Source organism: Telmatherina bonti (genome assembly GCF_933228915.1).
Source record: "Telmatherina bonti genome assembly, chromosome: 17".
In the NCBI taxonomy this organism is placed as follows: domain Eukaryota; kingdom Metazoa; phylum Chordata; class Actinopteri; order Atheriniformes; family Telmatherinidae; genus Telmatherina; species Telmatherina bonti.
In genome coordinates this window covers 37,372,463-37,397,534 of record NC_136615.1, presented here as the reverse complement: position 1 = coordinate 37,397,534, position 25,072 = coordinate 37,372,463, and the positions used below count along the sequence as shown (strand labels likewise).

General features: G+C 48.6%; 2 protein-coding genes across 3 annotated transcripts; one reads left to right on the top strand and one right to left on the bottom strand.

Annotated features, from left to right (window-relative positions):
- Positions 1-2,320: 2,320 nt before the first annotated feature.
- On the top strand, positions 2,321-2,899 carry LOC306768186 (sperm-associated antigen 16 protein-like; the record flags this gene model as incomplete). Its single annotated transcript, XM_079256417.1, has 1 exon — positions 2,321-2,899. The coding sequence occupies one exon, from the start codon at positions 2,321-2,323 to the stop codon at positions 2,897-2,899; it is 579 nt and encodes a 192-aa protein (XP_079112543.1).
- Positions 2,900-3,639: 740 nt separating this feature from the next.
- cUnh18orf54 (chromosome Un C18orf54 homolog) lies at positions 3,640-24,402 on the bottom strand. 2 transcript variants are annotated; one of them, XM_079256944.1, is made up of 14 exons: positions 24,162-24,402; positions 23,638-23,792; positions 23,364-23,520; positions 21,881-22,048; positions 21,688-21,802; positions 21,337-21,572; positions 14,059-14,150; positions 13,883-13,991; positions 13,719-13,811; positions 10,177-10,255; positions 10,049-10,100; positions 9,797-9,958; positions 4,427-4,482; positions 3,640-4,347 (listed from the first exon to the last, which is right to left on the bottom strand). In XM_079256944.1, the coding sequence occupies exons 2-14, from the start codon at positions 23,770-23,772 to the stop codon at positions 4,215-4,217; spliced, it is 1,587 nt and encodes a 528-aa protein (XP_079113070.1). In that variant the 5' UTR covers positions 23,773-23,792; positions 24,162-24,402; the 3' UTR covers positions 3,640-4,214. The 2 variants fall into 2 exon arrangements, with proteins under 2 accessions (XP_079113070.1, XP_079113071.1); XM_079256945.1 differs by lacking the exons at positions 3,640-4,347; positions 4,427-4,482 and adding an exon at positions 8,854-9,172.
- Positions 24,403-25,072: the final 670 nt, after the last annotated feature.

Genomic DNA, 25,072 nt, shown 5'->3' with positions numbered 1-25,072 from the left:
CTGGCGGCTACGTGAGAATGCTTCAGGATGATGATTTCTTTTTTTTCCTGGCCCTCTTTCATAAAATAATGCCACATGTGGACATGCTGTACAATCAGCTGCAGAAAAGAAACATAGATTCTGTCTACATCTCAGGAATCATCCAGAGATTCATTGACAGCATGCAGGCTATCAGGTAAGCTTCTGTGCACAGAGTTACCCAAATGTTGTCTCTGAATAGACTCTGTGTAGCTTAATACTCAAATACAGTAATTTGTCATTTAATACAGTCTTAGAGTTATATATTATATGTTAAGAAGTTTTCAGAAATTATTTTTGAATCATATGTACTGAAGGGCTAAGCCAAAGCTTTAAGCCACTGGAATGTTAGGATCGGAAAGTTTGCTGACTCGCTTTACCTGATGTGGATGATGTTGATAATTGTCCAGACGCTGCAGTTTAAAAGCAGATTTATTTCCCATTTCGAACTCCAATATTTCCACAGTCAATAAACCAACGGCATTCTGCGCATACAACGTGTTCCCGGCAAAGCGGTCAAAACTGAATTTCTTTTCCGGCCTAACACACACCTTACACACACAATTTCCTGTCTTATATAGTCTTTCATTAATTGGCCCCTACATGTACTGTTTGTGTATTATCAGAGAAGCTGTTCCTTCCCTAGCTGAGGGTCAGGAGTCCAGTGGACCTGTACAGGAACCACCCACAAAGAAACGGCAGACATTGGGAGAAGACAGGAAACACCATTTGGCATTGGAGGTAAACACTTACTGCTGCCACCTGGTGGACAGAAGAATAACAACTTTTCACCACACTAGCTGTTTGAAATAGTGCTACTGACTGAAATATACATTGTCATGTTACGATATGAATACATGGATCAGGGGTCTCCAACTCCAGTCGTTGTGGGCTACCATCCTGCAGGCTTTGGTGTTTCCCTGCTGTGACACACCTGACCCAAATCAATGTCTCATTAACAGGCAGGTGCAGAAGATGACAACAAGTTGTTGGAGAACCTCTTCATTTGAATAAAGTGTGTTGTACCTGGGAAAACTAAAACTTGCAGGATGGTAGCTCATGAAAACTGGAGCTGGAGACCCCTGGTACAGAGTAACAGAGTACATACTGGCTCATACAATTTAGCTGTTCAGGAAAGGAAAGAATTGCAATCTGAATAATTTTTTTCAACAAGTCATTTGATTCCGGTGGTTACTTGCTCTCAGTGTACATTCAATACAAAAAGTAAAAAAAAAATTAAAGTTATAAGATATAAATAAAAATAAGAAAAATCCATTTTAAAAGAATATAAAGCTTATTGTTTAAAATGAAATGTCAAAACCTAGTTTTTACCTTTTTTAAATGACATATCATGTTATAGGTATGCGACACCATTATGTGCCGTGCCAAGGAGAGGTTTTCCTTCACCAAACACCTGGTCAGTGCCGCTCTGCTGCAGGGAGACTTGTTCCCAGAACACGACAAGAAGTTCCCAGATTCCCCGCTGGATACTACGGTGGAAGCATATCCCTCACTGGACAAGGCCAGGCTTAAAACAGAGCTGTCCTTGATCTACTGTAATGAAGAGATCCAGAGCTGCAGTGGTGCACTGGCTCTCTTTCAGGTTCTGAGGAGAATAATCTCCAAGACACAGAAACTGTAAGTCTTCTCAACATCCTGATTACCACGCCAATGTCCACATCAGAGTCAGAGAGGCGCTTCTCAACGTTAAAGAGAATAAAAACCTTCCTCAGGAATACAACGACAATGCTTTGGCTCTGCTCTCCAGAGAGAAACATCTAACACGGGACATCCTGATTTCAACACCAGAGTCTTTGAGAAATTTGCCACTCAAAAAGACAGATGAGCAAAGTTCCTGTCCAAATAAAACCTGTCCATCCCCTCCACTCAGCTATCACACCATACTCACCTCAGGGACACAAACACATTCTTCTTTCTCTGATTCACTCACACACACTGTTTTGTATAAATTCAGTTTATACCCTTTAATATTTGACTTATTATATTTGATACTTTTTCTATAACATGCATAGAGTATTATATTGTGAAACTGTTTAAGTTTATTTATCTATGAAAATGGTGATTTGAGGAGATTAAATCATTACTGTGAAATTATAATCGTCTGACTGTTGATTTGAATTCTTACACTCGACCAGGCAAAGCAATGTATTGTCACGTCAGCCCCACCTCGAACATTTTTCACCAGCCGCCACTGCTGTAAACCAATAAACGTATTCGTATCGCGGTTGCTATGGCGACAGACCTGTTGCCATGGCAACGCATAACCAGAGCTGGGTCTGAGATGTCCGGACACGCAGCAGAGGAAGAAAGGAGCAGTGAGGAGGACATTTCTGGGATAAAACCTCCCCAGCAGCAGATCTTCCACACCCCAGAAGCGGTGGAGGACTTCCTGAGGAACTTCCTCCTTAAAGCCGGTCTGAACCGGACTCTGAGCTGCTTCGAGGCGGAGTGGTACGGCTCAGCACCAGACACGTTCATCCCCGATGCGCTCGCGCACAGGCACGTGCTCCTGGTGCAGCTGGACTCGGTCCGCAGGGACACGCAGCTGCTGGGGAAGGAGGTGATGGCTGCAGCGGAGAGCCTGGTGAGGACGCAGCGGGAGAGGGACTTCCACCGGCTGCAGCACGGCCGCGTTGCGGAGCAGAAACACAGGCTGCTCGGAGACTACAAGCAGCTGGGGAAACACCTGCAGGGCTGCGAGCGCGCGCTCAGACAGCTGGAGGACAAGTACCACATAGCCCTGAGACATAAAACACTCCTCAGCCTCCAGAAGGACCGACTGCGAATGTCCAGTTCCAAGAACCAGTCAGGAAGACTGGTGGACATGCTGGTGGAGCCTCCACAGCCGCAAAGGAAATAAATTCATGTTTTATCAGCAAACTGCAATTTTTCTTGTTCCAGACCTGCAGCAGGAATCATCTCCTGTACTTTAGCTGTCCTCTGGGCCTGAAGAAGCCTCTGACTGAACACACCAACCTTATATTATGTTGTGTAGTATGGTGCAGCATAAGGATCAAAATTAGTGCCAGTGTGTTTCTTCCTAATCTGATACCAAGTAAAGCTTGGGCCAGTGTTGGCGACACCGATCCCATAAAGGACACTGTTTAAAAACTCACAAATCTCACGAGAGATAAACTTGTACATTTTTATAGAATGCTTCGTGACTAAAACTGACAATTTCAATAGATATGAATATTTAAATACAATAACTGCACATTTGTCAACAAATGCAACAAGTTTACCATCAAAACAAATGAGAATGATTGATGTTATTCACTAGCATAAGCAATTACATGCTAGTCATTAGCCAGGAGATGCTAAGCATTAGCAATTACATGCTAGTCATTAGCCAGGAGATGCTAAGCATTAGCAATTACATGCTAGTCATTAGCAAGGAGATGCTAGGCATTTGCAATTACATGCTAAGCATTAGCAAGGACATGCTAGCCATTAGTTGTTGCATGTAGCATGCATGTTGCAGCGACTCAGCCTTGTAGGATTAGGGGTGTTCATGTGTTTCATGTTATTTTTAACAGCAAGTGTCTTCCTGATACTTCTGTAAAACAGAATATATGTCAGATGTCCCACCATGAAGCCACATACAGTTTATATTCAGAACTTTTTATTTATCATAAATATATACAGACATGTACTTTTCCAGGCACTTCCTCTGTTATTAAGGTCCACTTTGACTTGTTCTGGAAACATGTACCATGGAACATGCTAACATAAGTTTATAACACATTTTAGCAAGACAGGATTAGCAATAAAAAAATATAACAGGCATCACACTGCATATGGTCATGTTAGCTTTCATACAGTAGTGTATGCTAAAGTAAGTTTAACATGTTTTAAGCTGTAAGCTGCACATGTGCTACCCTGACCACAAACACTTCCAACACAGTTCATGTTCATAATTCTTCATGTCCGGCCTGAGAAGGACGTCTTCATGTTTGTAAAAGCTGTCATGTAACATGGACAGCTTCATGTTTTACAGGATACCTGGATCAGAGATGCAGACAGGAAAGCGCAGAACCAGTCAGCTGCCATCTCATTTTACAGTTTCCTCCACTCAAGCACATCACACAGCCTAACACACATCCAATCATCAGTTTTATAATCCTCAATTTCCATCACACAGATTCCCTCACATCCACGAGGGACATGAAGCGCATTCAGTCGGTCTCCTGCAGAGAGAAGATCAGTCCATCAGCAGCTGAAGACAAATAGTGTCCTTCATCGCCCTCTTCAGTGGGTTGCTTGGGTTCCTCCACGAGAAGCTTCAGACGGCTCAGGTGATGGAGAGCTCTGAGGACGGATTCTGATCAATAAAACTGACTGAGGACCCTGAGGTTCATTGGTGCACAGGCACGTCTGAGTAAGTTACCTTTGTAATGACGGACTCCCAGAAAAACTTGGAAACTCTGCTTCACTGTCAGCTGGCTGCAACATACACATCATGTCACTGAAACCGATTAATGAGCAAATGAAATACATTTTCACTCCTTTAAAGCCAAAACTCTAAATTTTCTCTCACAGCAATACACACGTTTTATTTCATATAAACATCCTGAACATGCGTGATGTTTCAGTGTAGATGTGAAACATCACATGGAAGTGGCCGATATAAGTCCTATCAACATCAACTCCCCCATCAAGACTGGGTACCAAGCCTTAGCATCAGAGCTAAGACGAGAGTGAGGCACCCTCAGCACCTACTGGCAAGAATTAGTGATGTACCAGAAAGACCCCAACAAGTGATCAGTCCCATCCAACTACCGGCCAATAACCTGCCTCTCCACGACATGGAAGCTCCTGTCAGGCATCACAGCTGGTAAGGTAAGTGGGCACATGGATTGACTACCGGAAAGCCTATGCATCAATGCCTCACTCATGGATCTTGGAATGTCTGAAGCTGTACAAGATCAACGGCAACATGAGGACCTTTGTTGCAAACTCAATGAGGCTGTGGCAGACCTCCCTGGAGGCCAACTTCAAGCCAATAGCACAATTTTCAATCAAATGTGGCATGTATCAAGGAGATGCCCTGTCCTCGCTGCTGTTCTGTATAGGCCTGAACCCCCTCAGCCAACTAATCAACAAGACTGGCTATGGATACCGACTCAGGAATGGGGCCACCATCAGCCGCCTCCTGTACATGGATGACATCAAGCTGTACGCTAAGAGTGAGCGGGACATCGACTCACTGATCCACACCACCAGGATCTACAGCAGGGACATCGGCATGTCATTCGGACTGGAGAAATGTGGGCGGATGATAACAAAGAGAGGGAAGGTAATCCATACGGAGGGCTTTGCACTCCCAGAGGGCAGGATAACAGATGTGGAGGAAAGCTACAAGTACCTGGGCATACCACAGGCGAATGGCAACCATGAAGAAGCCACAAGGAAAGCTGCCACAGCTACATACCTGCAACGAGTGAGGCAAGTACTGAGAAGTCAGCTCAATGGCAAGAACAAGATCCAGGCAATCAACGGTGTGTTCAGACCAAACGCGTTTTGAGCGTCCAAAGCGTCAGGTTTACATGTAAAGTCTATGTGGAGGCGCGGCAAGGGGGCGTCGAGCTTTCTCACGTCGCGTTTTGAGTGTTAGCGTTCCGCGCCGAGAAGTTTTTAAGCTTGATGTGCGTTCTGCGCGGAACGCGCATCAAAAGCTGGAGATAGAAAATCGGAACTTTGCCCGCTTGACACGGGGTGTCAACCAATCAGATTGATCAGTTCGCAGCTCCTGGAGGATTTCTGTGGTGAACCCAGACACGGGGCTGAGACGCTCTACGACAGTGTTCATGCATGCTGCTCACTTGTGGCTCGTGAAGCACTTTCTGAAAATGCTCTCTAAACAAGTCATAATGATCCTCAATGCTGCAGTTCTCTCCACAAACAAGAGCTGCAGGCTGCTTGCAGAAACTTTGCTGTCCTAACAGCCCTAACTGACCCTGTCAGAGTTGCCAGTTCTGGCTGATTTCAGCTGCACAGAACTCCACCAAAGAGCCGCTCCGTCAGTAGCTCCGTTTATATAATGAAAAAGAAACGCCCACATTCTGGAGGCATTGTTGCATTTTACTGTTGCATAAGAATGCCATTACTCCGTACAATATTTAGGATAACCATTCCTTGCTAAAAAGCTGAATGTTACTGATTTGGCAATCAGGTGGTGGCTCTGCTTAGTGCGGCTCTTGTTTCATAAACAGTAGGGCCTGACCGATATGGATTTTTTTATACCGATATAAAGACTTTAGAGCCAATAGCCGATAAATCCATCCATGAGAAAAAAATTCAAAAATATGACTCAAAGCTAAAACATTCTAAGCTCGTTCTTAAACTCATGTCTACCTGTTAGACACCATGAACTATCTGAATTATTCACTGATTTAAAACATGTAAATCTGTTTTTCTTATTCCACAGTGCCGACACACCGTCACCGTTTTATCAGCTGACCTCTTTCCTTCTTCATCGTATCTGACAGGGAAACCAAAGTGTTCCCACACAAGGGATTAGAATGAACCGGGTGTTCATGTTCCTCTGCTCGCCATGACCACGCTGCACTTGTGTGGAACGATTATGCACGCGGCTTTTTAAAAATTTTTATATCAATCCGTGGATCACATGTGTGTCGAACCGTAGATACTGATCCAAACGGATCGCGGATCAATGATGATCCGTTGCACCACCAATAATAATAATAAGTATTCAGAAGTTGTGTAAATGGCACGCAGCCACCAACTTTCACACACGTTCACGAGGCTAAACACTAAGCACGGCTTTCCTCGCTGCAGCGCGGCCACGAGACACGCAATGACCAGTCTGTAGAGAATGTAAGAGGGAAAACATAACTGTGTTTAACATTTCAACTTACCAGTGAGTAAATATAAAATGCTGGTGAGCAGACGTGACTTTACTAGCCTCAGCGTCTATCTGTTTCACCGTCCGGTTTGCTCTGTCTCGGCTTCCACGGCAGGCAGCCATGAGCAAGGATGACCCCGCCCCCGCTGCTTATCCTGCAGACATGGCGCCATCTGCTGGATAAGTAGCCCAATTACATTTTTAACTGGGCAGACTCAGAAACAAACATGACAAAAATAAATCTATAAAAAATAAGCTATTTTTTACCGATAGCCGATATCACCCTGGACCCCCATATCGACCGATAATATCGGCAGGCCGATATATCAGTCGGGCCCTAATTAACAGTGACTATCACTGACCTACGACAACGTTCTCTAGCTTTATTTATTAAATAAAACCATGCCGTCTCTCTACTGCACCGCCGTCATTCAGACTGACCGGAAGGAAAGCTCCGCCCCCTCCTCTCTTTTCCGCTACGTCTGCCGCTCGCTCCAGACAAGCAGCAAACGCAGCAGGAGCGTTTTGGGCGTCGAACACAAAAGTGGCAGTTTAGTGAGCAGCGCCGAGCATTCAGCGTTTTGAGTGTTTTTGACACTCAAAACACGTTTGGTCTGAACACACCGTAACAGCTATGCCCTGCTAGTGATCCGATACCTTGCTGGGATACTAAGCTGCACTACAAAAACTCAGCCTTGAAAAACAAGAAAAAAAAATACAAAAATGAGGTAAATGTTGCTTTAACTAAGATAAATTATCTGCCCACAGAACAAGAAAATTAAGCTTGTTAAGACTTCCCAAAACAAGTAAAAATACTCTTAAAACAAGAGGAATTCTCTGGCATAAAAACTAAGAATTATCTTACCTTTAAAAAAATGAGCATATGTGGACTCAATTTAAGATTTTTAATCTTACTTAGATTTCAGTTTTTGCAGTGGAGGCCAAAGGAGGAAGCTCAGAACATGGATGTCAGAACACGGAAGCTGTTCACCATGCATGGAGGGTTCCACCCCAAGTCCAGTGTCCAGCGACTAGACACTAAGAGCAAAGAAGGGGGCCGGGGACTAGTGAGCATCAAGGCCACAGGAGCAGGCCCAGATCTACCAGACCAGGCAGGATCCCAGATCTACCAGACCAGGCAGGATCCCAGATCTACCATACCAGGCAGGATCCCAGATCTACCAGACCAGGCAGGATCCCAGATCTACCAGACCAGGCAGGATCCCAGATCTACCAGACCAGGCAGGATCCCAGATCTACCAGACCAGGCAGGATCCCAGATCTACCAGACCAGGCAGGATCCCAGATCTACCAGACCAGGCAGGATCCCAGATCTACCAGACCAGACAGGATCCCAGATCTACCAGACCAGGCAGGATCCCAGATCTACCAGACCAGACAGGATCCCAGATCTACCAGACCAGGCAGGATCCCAGATCTACCAGACCAGACAGGATCCCAGATCTACCAGACCAGGCAGGATCCCAGATCTACCAGACCAGGCAGGATCCCAGATCTACCAGACCAGGCAGGATCCCAGATCTACCAGACCAGGCAGGATCCCAGATCTACCAGACCAGGCAGGATCCCAGATCTACCAGACCAGGCAGGATCCCAGATCTACCAGACCAGGCAGGATCCCAGGTGCAGACTATGCAAAGGAGCCCCTGAAACAATCCAGCACCTCACTGCAGGGTACAAGATACTGGCAGGCAAAGAATACATGGACGAATGTACTCTCCATGTAACCAAGTAGCTGCATAGAGTACAGGATCATCTGTGCAGAATATGGACTGGAGACCCCTTAGTCCCAGTGGGAAACTCCCCCCAAGGTGGTGGAGAATGAGAGGACTAAGATCCTCTGGGACTTCCAGATCCAGACAGATAAAATGGTGGTGGCCAACCAAGCAGACAAAGTGATCATGGAGAAGCATCAGAGGAAAGCCGTAGTGATCCATGGATCCATCCCCAATGATGGAAATATCAGGAAAAAGGAGAAACTGGAGAAGTACCAAGGCCCCAAGGAAGAACTGGAGAAGGCCTGGAGGGTGAAAGCAACAGTAGTACCCATAGTGATGGGAGCACTGAGGGCCGTGTCCCCCCCACTGGAGAAGTGGCTCCAACAGATACCTGGTGGAACATCAGACATCTCTGTCCAGAGAAGATCAGTCCTAGGAACAGCTGAGATACTGAGTAGTAGAACCCTCAAGCTCCCAGGACTCTGGTAGAGAACCCGAGCTGGAGAGATGAACAGCCACCCGCCCTACCCTGGGAGATGGGAGGGGTGGGTGAGGGAGGAGGATTTATATTATATTTTATTTATATATATATATATATATATATATATATATATATATATACACACACACACACACACACACACACACATTTATATGTGTGTGTGTAAATAAAACTTTTTTTCTTTTTTTTGTGTGTAAGTAAAACTAAATGGTGGAGTAAATCCTTCTCTTCATGAGAGTTTCTGATAGATTGTCTTGTTCGAAGTCGATCCTAATAAAAAGTATTTATGTATATTTAAAACACTGATATGTATACAAACAGGGAGGCAATAGCATCTTATATACTGCAGTGTATACAAGCCAAAGTGGTTACTGCATCGAGTGAATATTTTATATACTGAGTACTACATATGTTATGATACACAGCCACCAGTTTACAGATCTGCTCAGCCAGTTGGAGTACGGATCACTGGTGTTCCACCTGTTTGTCAGGTGTGTGTGTGTGTGTGTGTGTGTGTGTGACTGTACCTGTTTGTCAGGTGTGTGTGTGACTGTACCAGTTTGTCAGGTGTGTGTGTGTGACTGTACCTGTTTGTCAGGTGTGTGTGACTGTACCTGTTTGTCAGGTGTGTGTGTGTGTGTGTGACTGTACCTGTTTGTCTGGTGTGTGTGGAACATCGGGTTGTAAAGCTGCGTGTTCCTGGCGGTGCTTGTGAAGCTCCGCCTCCACAGCCTGTAGTCTGAACAGCATCTGCTTCAGGGCCTCCAGCGGTCCAGGCTGTTTCCAGCGGCCGTCTGGACTCAAGCCTCCCACCTGGAAGCGGGGGAAGGACAGCAGGCAGCTTTATGCCTGTGGACCATGAAGCTCCTGCAGAGGTCTGAACGGCACCACCTGACCACCTACCTCCACTTGTGGGCGGCTCAGGTGTGTGGTGAGCCCGCTGGCCGAAGCGCCCCTGCAGGTCCAACATCAGGACATGTGAGAGGGGGAAGTCAGAGCGGATCAGAACAGAACTGGAACAGGAGTCTTACGGAGAGAACGGAGCAGCGTGATTGGCTGAACGCTGGGGCAGGTCTTCGGTGTTGGCTGGACTTTGTGGAGCTCCGCCCACTAACAACAGGAAGAGGTTTTTTGAGTTTGCTCCAAACTGAAGAGCCGTTCCCAAACGACCCCCACCTTCAACTACAGCAACACCCTAACTGCAGGACGAACACAGGAGTTAGCGAGCTGGCTGCAGAAGTATGGACACCCCTCAATAGAGGGATGTAGTCGTTACTTTGTAGTGAAGCTGACAGGAGGGATCTGGGGCTGCATCACCGGACCCGGTCTGACTGGGGACTTGGTTCAGTTGGGGAGGGGGGAAATTATTCCAGACCTGTGTTCACTGCACTTCCCAAACAAAAAACGTTTCACAGCCACCAAAATGTTAAAGAAACTGACGAATGCACCAAACCCGCAGACACGGTGACACCAACGAAGAAGAAATAAACCAAAGAAATGCTGTGAAATTTGACAAATGATAAACTACCAGATGAAATCCAAACTCGTTTAAAATGATGTGCAAAAAGGAAGAAAAAGCAGATTGATACTGATCAGAACGTCAAGCAGGGAAATCTGCTCAGGGGAACAGAGCAGTTCTGAGGTTTACACAGCTGATCGATCAGCTTCATCAAGTTCTAAATTAATTACAATTAAAACAACATGCTCGCCTTTTAAAACTGCCAATCAGCACACTGATCAGGGTGTTTCCCCCCCCTGCAGGACCCGCTGGAGGACCTGGTCTACCTGTCCCTGATGAAGGACCTGGTCTACCTGTCCCTGAAGGAGGACCTGGTCTACCTGTCCCTGATGGAGGACCTGGTCTACCTGTCCCTGATGGAGGACCTGGTCTACCTGTCCCTGATGAAGGACCTGGTCTACCTGTCCCTGATGGAGGACCTGGTCTACCTGTCCCTGATGGAGGATCTAGTCTACCTGTCCCTGATGGAGGACCTGGTCTACCTGTCCCTGATGGGGGACCTGGTCTACCTGTCCCTGATGGAGGACCTGGTCTACCTGTCCCTGATGAAGGACCTGGTCTACCTGTCCCTGATGGAGGACCTGGTCTACCTGTCCCTGATGGAGGACCTGGTCTACCTGTCCCTGATGGAGGACCTGGTCTACCTGTCCCTGATGGAGGACCTGGTCTACCTGTCCCTGATGAAGGACCTGGTCTACCTGTCCCTGATGGAGGACCTGGTCTACCTGTCCCTGATGGAGGACCTGGTCTACCTGTCCCTGATGAAGGACCTGGTCTACCTGTCCCCGATGGAGGACCTGGTCTACCTGTCCCTGATGGAGGACCTGGTCTACCTGTCCCTGATGAAGGACCTGGTCTACCTGTCCCCGATGGAGGATCTAGTCTACCTGTCCCTGATGGAGGACCTGGTCTACCTGTCCCCGATGGAGGACCTGGTCTACCTGTCCCTGATGGAGGACCTAGTCTACCTGTCCCTGATGGAGGATCTAGTCTACCTGTCCCTGATGGAGGATCTAGTCTACCTGTCCCTGATGAAGGACCTGGTCTACCTGTCCCTGATGAAGGACCTGGTCTACCTGTCCCCGATGGAGGACCTGGTCTACCTGTCCCTGATGGAGGACCTGGTCTACCTGTCCCTGATGGAGGACCTAGTCTACCTGTCCCTGATGGAGGATCTAGTCTACCTGTCCCTGATGGAGGACCTGGTCTACCTGTCCCTGATGGAGGACCTGGTCTACCTGTCCCTGATGGAGGATCTAGTCTACCTGTCCCTGATGGAGGACCTGGTCTACCTGTCCCTGATGGGGGACCTGGTCTACCTGTCCCTGATGGAGGACCTGGTCTACCTGTCCCTGATGAAGGACCTGGTCTACCTGTCCCTGATGGAGGACCTAGTCTACCTGTCCCTGATGGGGGACCTGGTCTACCTGTCCCTGATGGAGGACCTGGTCTACCTGTCCCTGATGGAGGACCTGGTCTACCTGTCCCTGATGGAGGACCTGGTCTACCTGTCCCTGATGGAGGACCTGGTCTACCTGTCCCTGATGGGGGACCTGGTCTACCTGTCCCTGATGGAGGACCTGGTCTACCTGTCCCTGATGAAGGACCTGGTCTACCTGTCCCTGATGGAGGACCTGGTCTACCTGTCCCCGATGGAGGACCTGGTCTACCTGTCCCTGATGGAGGACCTGGTCTACCTGTCCCTGATGGAGGACCTAGTCTACCTGTCCCCGATGGAGGACCTGGTCTACCTGTCCCTGATGGAGGATCTAGTCTACCTGTCCCTGATGGAGGATCTAGTCTACCTGTCCCTGATGGAGGATCTAGTCTACCTGTCCCTGATGGAGGATCTAGTCTACCTGTCCCTGATGGAGGATCTAGTCTACCTGTCCCTGATGGAGGACCTGGTCTACCTGATCCAACTGCCCCGTGCCATACCAGGTGGTCTTCACCGCCCCTCCTCTCCATCCTGTCTAAGCGCTTGTTTTTCCATTCTCAAAGTGTCCGGTGGTCTGATGCCGACAGTCCACCTTCCTGGCGGTGCTGATGTCCACCTTGCCTCTACCTGATCAGTTTTACATGTGGGAATTTCTACCTCACATTCCAGAAAGTTCCTAGTTGCCTGCTGTGCGTCATGGAAATGACACAGATTCATGGTTATCTGGGGTCACGTACCTTTTCAAAGCCAACATGTGGGCGTGACCAGACACTCCCTTGTGTTGCATCATGTAGTATTGATCCTGATTCATGAACAGCACCAGGCGTGGGACGTGAGTGCGCACAGTTTTATGAATCAGAAGTTTTTACACTGCATTTGCAGTTTTGTTTTTGTAAGCCTGCTGGAGTTGCGACACACTTTTCGAAACTAGGCTCAATCAGATTCCAGCGGTCTTGGTGGATCAGGTTTTAGTGGGCATGGTGGATCAGGCTTCTATCAGAAAGTTGTTTACCCACTGTGTACTTTGTTTTGTCATCCGCATCCGGTATTTGGTCCACTTCAAGACTGGTCATTGTAGGAGGTTCTCTTTTGTGATTGGAGCGGCTTTCCCGGCAAACGGAGCGGCTTTCCCGGCAAACGGAGCGGCTTTCCCGGCAAACGGAGCGGCTTTCCCGGCAAACAGAGCGGCTTTCCCGGCAAACAGAGCGGCTTTCCCGGCAAACGGAGCGGCTTTCCCGGCAAACGGAGCGGCTTTCCCGGCAAACGGAGCGGCTTTCCCGGCAAACAGAGCGGCTTTCCCGGCAAACAGAGCGGCTTTCCCGGCAAACAGAGCGGCTTTCCCGGCAAACGGAGCGGCTTTCCCTGCAAACGGAGTGGCTTTCCCTGCAAACGGAGTGGCTTTCCTGGCAGACGGAGCGGCTTTCCCGGCAAACGGAGCGGCTTTCCTGGCAGACGGAGCAGGATTTGGATCAGAAAGGTTGCTGGGAACGTGTACCGAGTGAGATGCTGTTTCTGGGACATCGGTTGGAAAGCGAAGCAATCATGGACCTGTCCGGGTTAAAAGAAGGAAACAGTTGGAAGTGAGAAAGTGGTGGTAGGAAAAGCGCTGGACTCACCTGGATTTGCAGGACTGTCTGAACCTCCAGCACCCTGAGACAGCCAGTTTAACACCTGGTCGGCCTTCTGAATTAGAGACTCCATCCTGCTGCCTGCAGGGCGGAGCGCTCAGGGTGAAACGGCAGACATGTGTACGTCTCTGGGCTGTTCGGGGGGTTTTTACCTCTGAGTAACGGCGTCAGGACGTCAGAGCTTCCCGTCTCTGCAGCTAGCAGAGACATCTGTCCAGCCAACCGAAGTCTCAGGTCTCTGAGTGACTGCTGCTGGTCCGCCTGCACACATTCACACAAACTGTCATCAACATGTTTTATTCTCATGGAGGATTAAAACTTGTCACACCTGGGCAGGTGTGTCGTCTGGCTCATCGTGTTTTTCCAAGTCGGACACCCAAGACGGAGGTCCAACTGTGGGAGCTGTGGGATGTAGAGGACCTGGAAGAAACAAACATCCTGATTCATTTAGATGTTTCTGCTCATTGAGTCCAACTTTCATCAGCTCCAGCTGTGCTGCACATCAAGCTGGTTCCAGTTTCATGTCAGATGGCTGATCGCTCACAGCGTCCAATTCAGGGTCTGCTCACTTCAAAGTGCGGTCGTCGCCTGCACACGTCACAGTGGTGCGCCTGTCCCGACTCTTTTCTCCCAGAATTCATTGAGTCTGATAAAAAACGGTGAGCAGCAGAGTGCCAGTGTCGTACCACACCAGCTAGACAGTTTCTTTTTTAAAATCTGTTTATTGAGGTGAACAGAATATAATAATGAAATAATGAAACGTAGTATTTATACTGACATGAAATCCAGACAAGAACAGACTCCCAGTCCAGCACCAAGCCCCAGTAGATGGACACACACGGTTAAAAGGCAAAGGAGAGCTAGAAATTTAGAGGGAAAAAATAAAATAAAAATATGAAATACTTTAAAAAAGAATAAAATAAAAAAAAAGTTATATATATATATATATATATATATATATGTGTGTGTGTGTGTAGAGAGAGAGAGAGAGAGAGAGAGAGAGAGAGAAAAAAAGCAGAACCCCAGACTATCCAAACTATCTCAGTGATCCACAGTGATCTGACACCCTGAGGTTTTAATATAAGGGCTTCCACGTCTTCTCAAATAGGGCAGCCCTGCCAGTCAGTCAGTTGAATTTTTCTGACCTAAGAAAATGAAGTACCCCTCTGACCCAGTTTGTATAGTTATGTGGAACTGGGTACTTCCATTTTAATAACATCAGTCCTCTTGCTAAGAGTTGTAAATGCTATAAGGTCTTTTTCAGCTAGGGAAAAAGTAGGATTTTTGTTCAAGGGGAGCTCCAATGGAAAGTGTTTGTAGGCCAAAATGGCGTCTGAATTGAGTCCAAAGAGGCCACCACCGAATTCCTCGAGTAATCAGAAACAGAGAGAGTCAACGGTGAGCACAGCCGAGCTTTCAGTGAGGCCAGATGCAAAGAGGTGGCTTCCAAAATCAACCAAGGTGGAGAGTCCTCAATATTTTCATAATTAACTCAGTAATTCTAACTTCTTATATGTGTTGCTCAATAATAAAGAAAATGAGGTGACGCCTTTCCACCCACAGCTTTAGGTCTCTGTAAGACTTGTCGATGGAGTCTAGGGGTCTCCTTATTCCAAACAAAATCTGGAATAAGGCTGTCAACTTAACGGAAAAATGAGAAAAGAAGGAAGATCGGAATGCATTGGAGTAAGTATAAGAACTGTGGAAGAATATTCATTTTAACTGTATTTATTCAAGCAACAGTAGGAAGGTTTAGTGGAGACCATCGGTCCGTGTCCAGTTTGATTTTAGTGACAAAAGAAAAAGTTTTTTTTCCTCCCAAAGCCGTCACCTCATCGTGGTGGAGGGGTTTGTGTGTCCCGAAGATCCTAGCAGCTATGTTGTCGGGGGCTTTATGCCCCTGGTAGGGTCACCCATGGCAAACAGGTGTCTAGGGGAGGGACCAGAATAAGTATGGCTCACAGAACCCTATGATGACAACAAACCTGGGCATAAATGTTCTCTTGCCCAGACACGGGTTATCGGGACCCCCCTCTGGAGCCAGGTCTGGGGGTGGGGCACGATAGCGAGCGTCCGGTGGCCGGGCCTTTACCCATGGGGCCCGGTCGGGCTCAGCCTGAAAGTGTCACATGGGCCCCACCTCCCGTGGGCTCACCATCTGCGGGAGGAGCCGTAGGGGTCGGGTGCAGTGTGAGCTGGGCGGCAGCAAGGGGCGGGGACCCTGGCGGTCCGATCCCCGGCTGCAGAAGCTGGCTCTAGGGACGTGGAACGTCACCTCTCTGGTGGGGAAGGAGCCTGAGCTTGTGCGCGAGGTTGAGCGGTTCCGACTAGATATAGTTGGACTCACCTCGACGCATGGCTTGGGCTCTGGAACCAGAACCCTCGAGAGGGGCTGGACCTTCTTCCACTCTGGAGTTGCTCATGGTGAGAGGCGCCGAGCAGGTGTGGGCATTCTCATCAGCCCCCAGCTTGGTGCCTGCACGTTGGGGTTTACCCCGGTGGATGAAAGGGTAGTTTCCCTCCGCCTCCGGGTGGGGGGACGGGTCCTGACTGTTGTCCGTGCTTGTGCACCGAACAGCAGTTCAGAGTACCCACCCTTTCTGGAGGCCTTGGAGGGAGTGCTGGTGGGTGCTCCTTCTGGGGACTCCATAGTTCACCGATTCTGTTCATAACTTATATGGACAGAATTTCTAGGTGCAGCCGAGGTGTTGAGGGGATCCGGTTTGGTGGCCTCAGGATTGGGTCTCTGCTTTTTGCAGATGACGTGGTCCTGTTGGCTTCATCTGGTCGTGATCTCCAGCTCTCACTTGAGCGATGAGAATCAGCACCTCCACATCTGAGACCATGGTCCTCAGATGGAATGGACCTCTCTGGGTCGGGAGTCAGGTCCTGCCTCAAGTGGAGGAGTTTAAATATCTCGGGGTCTTGTTCACGAGTGAGGGAAGGATGGAGCGCGAGATCAACAGACGGATCGGTGCGGCGTCTGCAGTAATGCAGACTGTGTGTCCCTCTGGGAGGAGACCCCGGGGAAGACCCAGGACACGCTGGAGGGATTATATCTCTCGGCGGGTCTGGGAACGCCTCGGGATCCCCCGGCAGATTTGGCAAATGTGGCTGGGGAGAGGGAAGTCTGGGCTTCCCTGGGTTAGGCTGCTGTCCCCGCGACCCGACCCTGGATAAGCGGCAGAAGATGAAGATGAAGAAGAAAAAGTTTTTCCCGTAGAGATCATCAAAGTTTGGGGAACATACTCTCCAAGTTGAACAACACCAGAGCTCACAACCTTAAATGGAAAATTTTGAGGTGTAAGTAGCTTCCATTTACGCCTCCTCTAATAATAAACATTTCACTTTTGCTAAGATTAAGTCTATATCCAGAGAATTTACCAAAGTGGTCTTGGATTGAGAGAGTCTGTCAGCGATAAAGGTTACTGACAAACCTGTCAGTAACCATGACACCTCACCCTGCGATGCCGCCAAACCTGTCAGTAACCACGTTACCTCACCTCGCGGTGACGCTAAACCTGTCAGTAACCCCGCGATGATGCTAAGCCTGTCAGTAACCACGTTACCTCACCTCGCGATGACGCTAAACCTGTCAGTAACCCCGCGATGATGCTAAGCCTGTCAGTAACTACGGGATGACGCCAAACCTGTCAGTAACCACGTTACCTCACCCCGCGATGACGCTAAACCTGTCAGTAACCACGTTACCTCACCGCACAATGACGCCAAACCTGTCAGTAACCACGTTACCTCACCCCGCGATGACGCTAAACCTGTCAGTAACGACACCTCACCCCGCGATGACGCCAAACCTGTCAGTAACCATGACACCTCACCCCGCGATGACGCTAAACCTGTCAGTAACGACACCTCACCCCGCGATGACGCCAAACCTGTCAGTAACCATGACACCTCACCCCGCGATGACGCTAAACCTGTCAGTAACCATGACACCTCACCCCGCGATGACGCTAAACCTGTCAGTAACCATGACACCTCACCCCGCGATGACGCTAAACCTGTCAGTAACAACGACACCTCACCCCGCGATGACGCTAAACCTGTCAGTAACGACACCTCACCCCGCGATGACGCTAAACCTGTCAGTAACAACGACACCTCACCCCGCGATGACGCTAAACCTGTCAGTAACCATGACACCTCACCCCGCGATGACGCTAAACCTGTCAGTAACAACGACACCTCACCCCGCGATGACGCTAAACCTGTCAGTAACAACGACACCTCACCCCGCGATGACGCTAAACCTGTCAGTAACCATGACACCTCACCCCGCGATGACGCTAAACCTGTCAGTAACAACGACACCTCACCCCGCGATGACGCTAAACCTGTCAGTAACAACGACACCTCACCCCGCGATGACGCTAAACCTGTCAGTAACAACGACACCTCACCCCGCGATGACGCTAAACCTGTCAGTAACCATGACACCTCACCCCGCGATGACGCTAAACCTGTCAGTAACGACACCTCACCCCGCGATGACGCTAAACCTGTCAGTAACAACGACACCTCACCCCGCGATGACGCTAAACCTGTCAGTAACGACACCTCACCCCGCGATGACGCTAAACCTGTCAGTAACAACGACACCTCACCCCGCGATGACGCTAAACCTGTCAGTAACGACACCTCACCCCGCGATGACGCTAAACCTGTCAGTAACAACGACACCTCACCCCGCGATGACGCTAAGCCTGTCAGTAACCATGACACCTCACCCCGCGATGACGCTAAACCTGTCAGTAACAACGACACCTCACCCCGCGATGACGCTAAACCTGTCAGTAACGACACCTCACCCCGCGATGACGCTAAACCTGTCAGTAACAACGACACCTCACCCCGCGATGACGCTAAACCTGTCAGTAACAACGACACCTCACCCCGCGATGACGCTAAACCTGTCAGTAACAACGACACCTCACCCCGCGATGACGCTAAACCTGTCAGTAACAACGACACCTCACCCCGCGATGACGCTAAACCTGTCAGTAACCATGACACCTCACCCCGCGATGACGCTAAACCTGTCAGTAACCATGACACCTCACCCCGCGATGACGCTAAACCTGTCAGTAACCATGACACCTCACCCCGCGATGACGCTAAACCTGTCAGTAACCATGACACCTCACCCCGCGATGACGCTAAACCTGTCAGTAACCATGACACCTCACCCCGCGATGACGCTAAACCTGTCAGTAACCATGACACCTCACCCCGCGATGACGCTAAACCTGTCAGTAACCATGACCCCTCACCCCGCGATGACGCTAAACCTGTCAGTAACAACGACACCTCACCCCGCGATGACGCTAAACCTGTCAGTAACGACACCTCACCCCGCGATGACGCTAAACCTGTCAGTAACAACGACACCTCACCCCGCGATGACGCTAAACCTGTCAGTAACGACGACACCTCACCCCGCGATGACGCTAAACCTGTCAGTAACCATGACACCTCACCCCGCGATGACGCTAAACCTGTCAGTAACAACGACACCTCACCCCGCGATGACGCTAAACCTGTCAGTAACCATGACACCTCACCCCGCGATGACGCTAAACCTGTCAGTAACAACGACACCTCACCCCGCGATGACGCTAAACCTGTCAGTAACAACGACACCTCACCCCGCGATGACGCTAAACCTGTCAGTAACAACGACACCTCACCTCACTAAAGGGAGACTGCATTGTTCAAAGACATTCACATAGGTGTGTAATAATAATAGTCAAAACTTGGACAGAAATTTAGAATTTGCACCCAAATGCTGTTTAGTGAAGCAAAGTTGCTTCAAGTCAGTCTACAGCCAGGGATCCATTTAACTTATGGGTTACTAACCTAACACCAGTGTCTAAACACGGGAGCTATGTGCAGCCTATTGCCACAGAAAAATAACCCAAAGTGTTCAGGCGAAAAATCAGCATCCTTCGGGGACGGGGCCTTTTTAAGTTTCTTGCAGACAGACTCCACGGCCCGGTCCGGACCATCTACCCTGTAGGTCTGGCCGCTGACAGACTCCACGGCCCGGTCCGGACCATCTACCCTGTAGGTCTGGCCGCTGACAGACTCCACGGCCTGGTCCGGTCCGGACCATCTACCCTGTAGGTCTGGCCGCTGACAGACTCCACGGCCTGGTCCGGTCCGGACCATCTACCCTGTAGGTCTGGCCGCTGACAGACTCCACGGCCTGGTCCGGACCATCTACCCTGTAGGTCAGGCCGCTGGACAGGGTGAGGACAATTTTACTGTTTGCACAGATGTGAAGCTTCCTCTTCACCTTAGAAAAAGCTGCTTGCTGCTTCGCCACAGACGGTCTGGCAAAATATACACTCTTTACCGTTATATAAAAGGGGTTAGATAAGCTGTAACTGATGACCATCGGGCGTGGTGGGTCCTCCTACTCCGGTTTAGCATGTGACGTTCGATGGGCCCCATCGAGACCGGGTGTCTCGCCAAGTTTTAACAAGTCCATTATAAGTTTGGCACCTGTAGGTTGGGGACCTTCGGATCCCTCAGGCAGCCCCACTAAGCGAACATTATGCCATCTAGAACGTGCCTCCAGCTCCTCACACTTCTTGCCTAAGGACTCCACTGTAGCAGATAACTTAGCTTTATTCCCCTGCAAGCTGGCTAGCTGGTCCGAGTGATCATTAGCCAGGCGCTCCAGGTCACTAGTAGTTCCGCTTTGCAGGGAAATTTCTTCTTGCAACAGTTTAAGAGACGTTGCCACCTCCTTCTTAACCAGCTCTGATATAATGGACTCGTATTTCGCCACTATTTACGTTGATCGTCCATCATTACTTTAATGCTACGTAGCATCTCCTCATTAGCACCTAGCTTCTCCCGGCCTGTTCCGCCCGGACTTAGCAGCTGCATTTTTCACCCTATCGCTCGACATTAATGCAGTACTGGTTCTCAAAATGTTTCCTTCCTGAAGTACTTTCAGCCACCTAAAGGTTACAAAGACAGCTGGGAAGCTCAGAATGAATTTTAAACTATATTATAACCACGTTCCGAGATCCCTCGGGAAACACATTGTTCTCTCTCCAAGACCGTTTGTTTCATGTATACACACATATCTGTCCCAGCAGACCAGCTGGGATGGCACTGTGCCCAGTAACCACAAATTAATTTAATCACATTCCAACCAGGATTATTTTCCACTGACGTTAACGTCAGCTTGACAGGATGAGCTGTCAGCCAGAGCAGAACTGAACCGCCTCCTCCTTATGTTGTCATTTACTCACAAAGGAAAATAAATAAAATTAAAATGACTGGCACCATTTTCTGTCACTGTAAACAATATTTTTTTGTTTTTTGTGAAGAATGGGATCAGTATTTAGACCAACTTGGCATATGTAGTTGCTAGGCAACGGAGGACTGGAGCACTATGGGTAATTGCCGTATGTCATTTTATCTCGGAGTGCGCAGACCCTGACCGGGACGCAGCTACATTCTAGGTTTAATCCAGCACTGTGTCGCAATGAATGAAAAGCACACCATCGCGATCACGTTCATTCACACGCTGCGCTTCAGGCACGCGAGCCGCGGCGGCGATGAGTCATACCCGGGTCATCCCAGGAGTCTGGAGACGCTTCACCGACACTGCAGTGCTGGATCCAGGCAGGCCACTTCGGGTCCAGAACGCTACCCATCTCAGAGGAGTCCGGTTCAGCCTGGTCGAGTGATGACGGCGGCCTCTCGGCTCCGTGTGCAGACTGGCGGACAGGAAGAGCGGATGATGCGGCTGCAGCGGTGTCACCAGCTTGTCTAAACGTGATCAACTTGGCTCTTCTTCTGCAACTACAAATGCAGAGAAAGTCAGAAACTCTTTCAATCATTACATGAAAGCTGTATTATATCTTTTCAGATGGCTTCCTTCTAAGGGAAGCTGCACAATGCCTGAGGCTCAACTGACCAGCAGCTTCGTGCAGGAACACAGTGGCGGTGGGGGGCATCGCAGCCTCCGCAGAGCCCCGCTGGGCCTCCGTGTGTTGGTCTGGTGGAGGACAGGCCAGACTGGGACAGGAGGTCTGGACCAGCAGATCAGACATAAGCAGGAGTCACTCGGGCTGCTGCGACCGCAGGACATGAATGTGGACTTTACAGACCTTGTATGAAGGCAGAGGTGTGGGTGACAGGCATGGAGCCATCGTATGGTATGGACAACAGCTCATCTGTTGTCATGGAGAGCCTGTCGTGGTTGCCATGGTGATGGAGGGAGCTCACGGGGAGGTTCAGGAAGTCCAGTTCCCTGTCAGTCAGACGCTCCCTGAGAACTACAGACATGAAATGAAGAACTTAAAGTGGAACTATTATGTGCATTTCAGGCTAATTTATTTTTATTTTTGAGACCAGAAGGGCTGGGATTGATGGAGTTATTGTCACAAATGGCTTTATTTACTTCAGACCGACCCTCTCCGTAGGCTGTCAGATCAGCCTGCGGGCAAAACGAGTGGATTGAGACTCTTCCGCATTAAGCCCCGCCTCCCGCCACTGCACTACATCGGGAGCGCGCACCGCACCTGCTTTCACCGTCATTGTAACGTCTCATAAACAGAAGGATTAGGCTGATATGAACTTAATAAAAAAACAAAATACAATGTCAACACATAGCATCCAGCCCTACATGTTGGAACCTGAATCAGAGCCTGAAAACGAAGTGGAAAACAGCAACCCACAGCAACGAATGCAGCAGGATGTCTCTCTTTGGTAAACTCACCAGCCATCGTTGGAAATAACTTTATCCCACATTTTCCACCCGCCTGATGTATTTGTACATGCCCTTGTTAACCAGTAGAAGGTAACCAATCACCGACCCTTATCCCCCGGGACGTCACAAGAATTTCCAAGCAGAAAAAACTCTCTAAAACCAAGCGTTTTTCGTCACCATGGAAACTGAACGGAGAGAGTGCTGGAACTCAAACTCAAACATGCGTTTAGGTGTTAAAAAACAGCGTTGTTCACATGTCTGATGAGGATTCAACACTGTAACACCGTAGAAAGCTCAGAAAACTCCAAATACCATCATAGCACCCATTTAACATGTCCAGGATGACACCAACGCTGGTTAACCAGCACTGCAATTCCACCACCCTTTAGCTTTCCGCTGTGTTGTCTACTGCGGTCTGCACGGACCATTTTAAAGCCCGGTACAGACACATTACAGTCAGGGATGTGTTCATGCAGCCATGTCTCGGTGAAGCACATAATACTGCACTCTCTGTATTCTTTCTGAGACCTTGTTAGCATCTCGAGCTTGTCCGTAGCTAGCGTTCTCACAATGTGTTTATACCTTCTGTAAACGTGTTTATATCTGCTGTACTCGTGTTTATATCTGCTGTACTCGTGTTTATATCTGCTGAAAACCTGTTTATTACTGCTGTAAACGTGTATAAACACGTTTACAGCAGTAATAATACTGCTGTAAACGTGTTTATTACTGCTGTAAACGTGTTTATTTCTGCTGTAAACGTGTTAATGTCTGCTTTAAACGTGTTTATTCAGTAAAGACAATAATAAATGTGAGCTTCCTAAAACAGAGGAGGATGGATGTGATTTGTTTTTTCCATCCTGCATGCAGAGACGTCCTACCGTCTTTGTTCCTAAGCTTTCCCAGTCTCGCTCTGCTGATTGTGGAGTGTCGGTCCTGAGGCAGAACCAGTGGTCCCATCAACATCCCCCTGCTCCCACTGCTCCTCTCAAAGTCTGCAATGTAGGCGTCCAACGCTTCTGAGGCGGAATCGTACTCCTGAAATGATTCAGTACAGACACATGGATGTCTTCATCATCGTTTGCACTGTGAGCAGAAAGGAAGTCCAACTTCTCCACTGGTCTACAGCTGATCTGGGACAACAGGAGACTCAACCTGGTCTCTGTATCTGAAGGTGGGGTTGCCTTCAGGAACCCTCAGACTGCTCCTCAGATGGCCTGAGCTGGACAGCAGAGACGTCACAGTTGACTCTGGGGATTGGACATCACCGACCAAGCTGGTGGACTCCATAAAACCAGTAAGCCCTACAGCTGGGGGCAGATAAGAGATCCAACATGGAGCTTCCTGAACTGGACAGATGTTCTGACCAACCGTTACTTAGCAACGGCTAGCCAACCGCTAGCTTAGCAACGGCTAGCCAACCGTTACTTAGCACCGGCTAGCCAACCGTTAGCTTAAGACCGGCTAGCCAACCGTTAGCTTAGCAACGGCTAGCCAACCGTTAGCTTAAGACCGGCTAGCCAACTGTTAGCTTAGGACCGGCTAGCCAACCGTTAGCTTAGGAGCGGCTAGCCAGCAGTAGAAGCTGTATTTTAACGTGCAGATGAAGTTTCTATCTGAAGCGCAGTAACTGCAGCGGAATTTCTCTGGAACACAACTGGTGATAAACATGAACTCACCGCTGCCGCAAACCTCAGGTGCAACAGTTTAACTCGCTACAGGACGCTTTACTGTTCAGTGTCCGCGGTCCTCTCCCAGTCCACGGTCCCAGTCTGTGGTCCTGGTCTCAGTCTGTGGTCCTGTGGTCCCAGTCTGTGGTCCTGTGGTCCCAGTCTGTGGTCCTGGTCCCAGTCTGTGGTCCTGTGGTCCCAGTCTGTGGTGCTGGTCCCAGTCCACTCTCGTGCGCGGCGTAACGGCGGGTAAAGTTCCACATTCAGCGGATCTGGGATCCGTTTAGACCATAGACATCATATATACGTAGACGCCTCATTGAGCGCTGGAGAGTGAACCAGCGTCGCCGCCATATTGGATGGGTCTCCGCTGTCGAGTTTTGCTGCAGCGTCAACGTAGTTTCCCCACAAAACTCTTTGTGGAACAACCCGTATATATTACACACTAAAAAAAAAACACGTTTCTACATAATTGGTTGATAAATAATATTAACACAGTGAATAATATCTTAAATGCAAGTGAATTATTAGAATTATGATGATATTATTATTAGAATTCCTACACACCAAGAACCCAGTAGAGGCAACACAGGATTAAAAAGTCGAAGTAGAAAAAAAGCGAAGCTTCGTATATGAGTAACGAAGCAGAGCGCTGGAGGATTTAATGTACTGCACAAAGGACAATCATGAGACAACAAGTGGGGAGAAGACATTACATTTAACAAAGAATGAATAAAGAATAAAATAAACCTAAATTAACACTAATACACACACACACACACACACACACATATATATATATATATATATATATATATATATATATATATATATATATATATATATATATATATATATATATATGTGTGTGTGTGTGTGTGTGTGTATAATGTAATGTTACTTCTGAGTGCTATATTTTA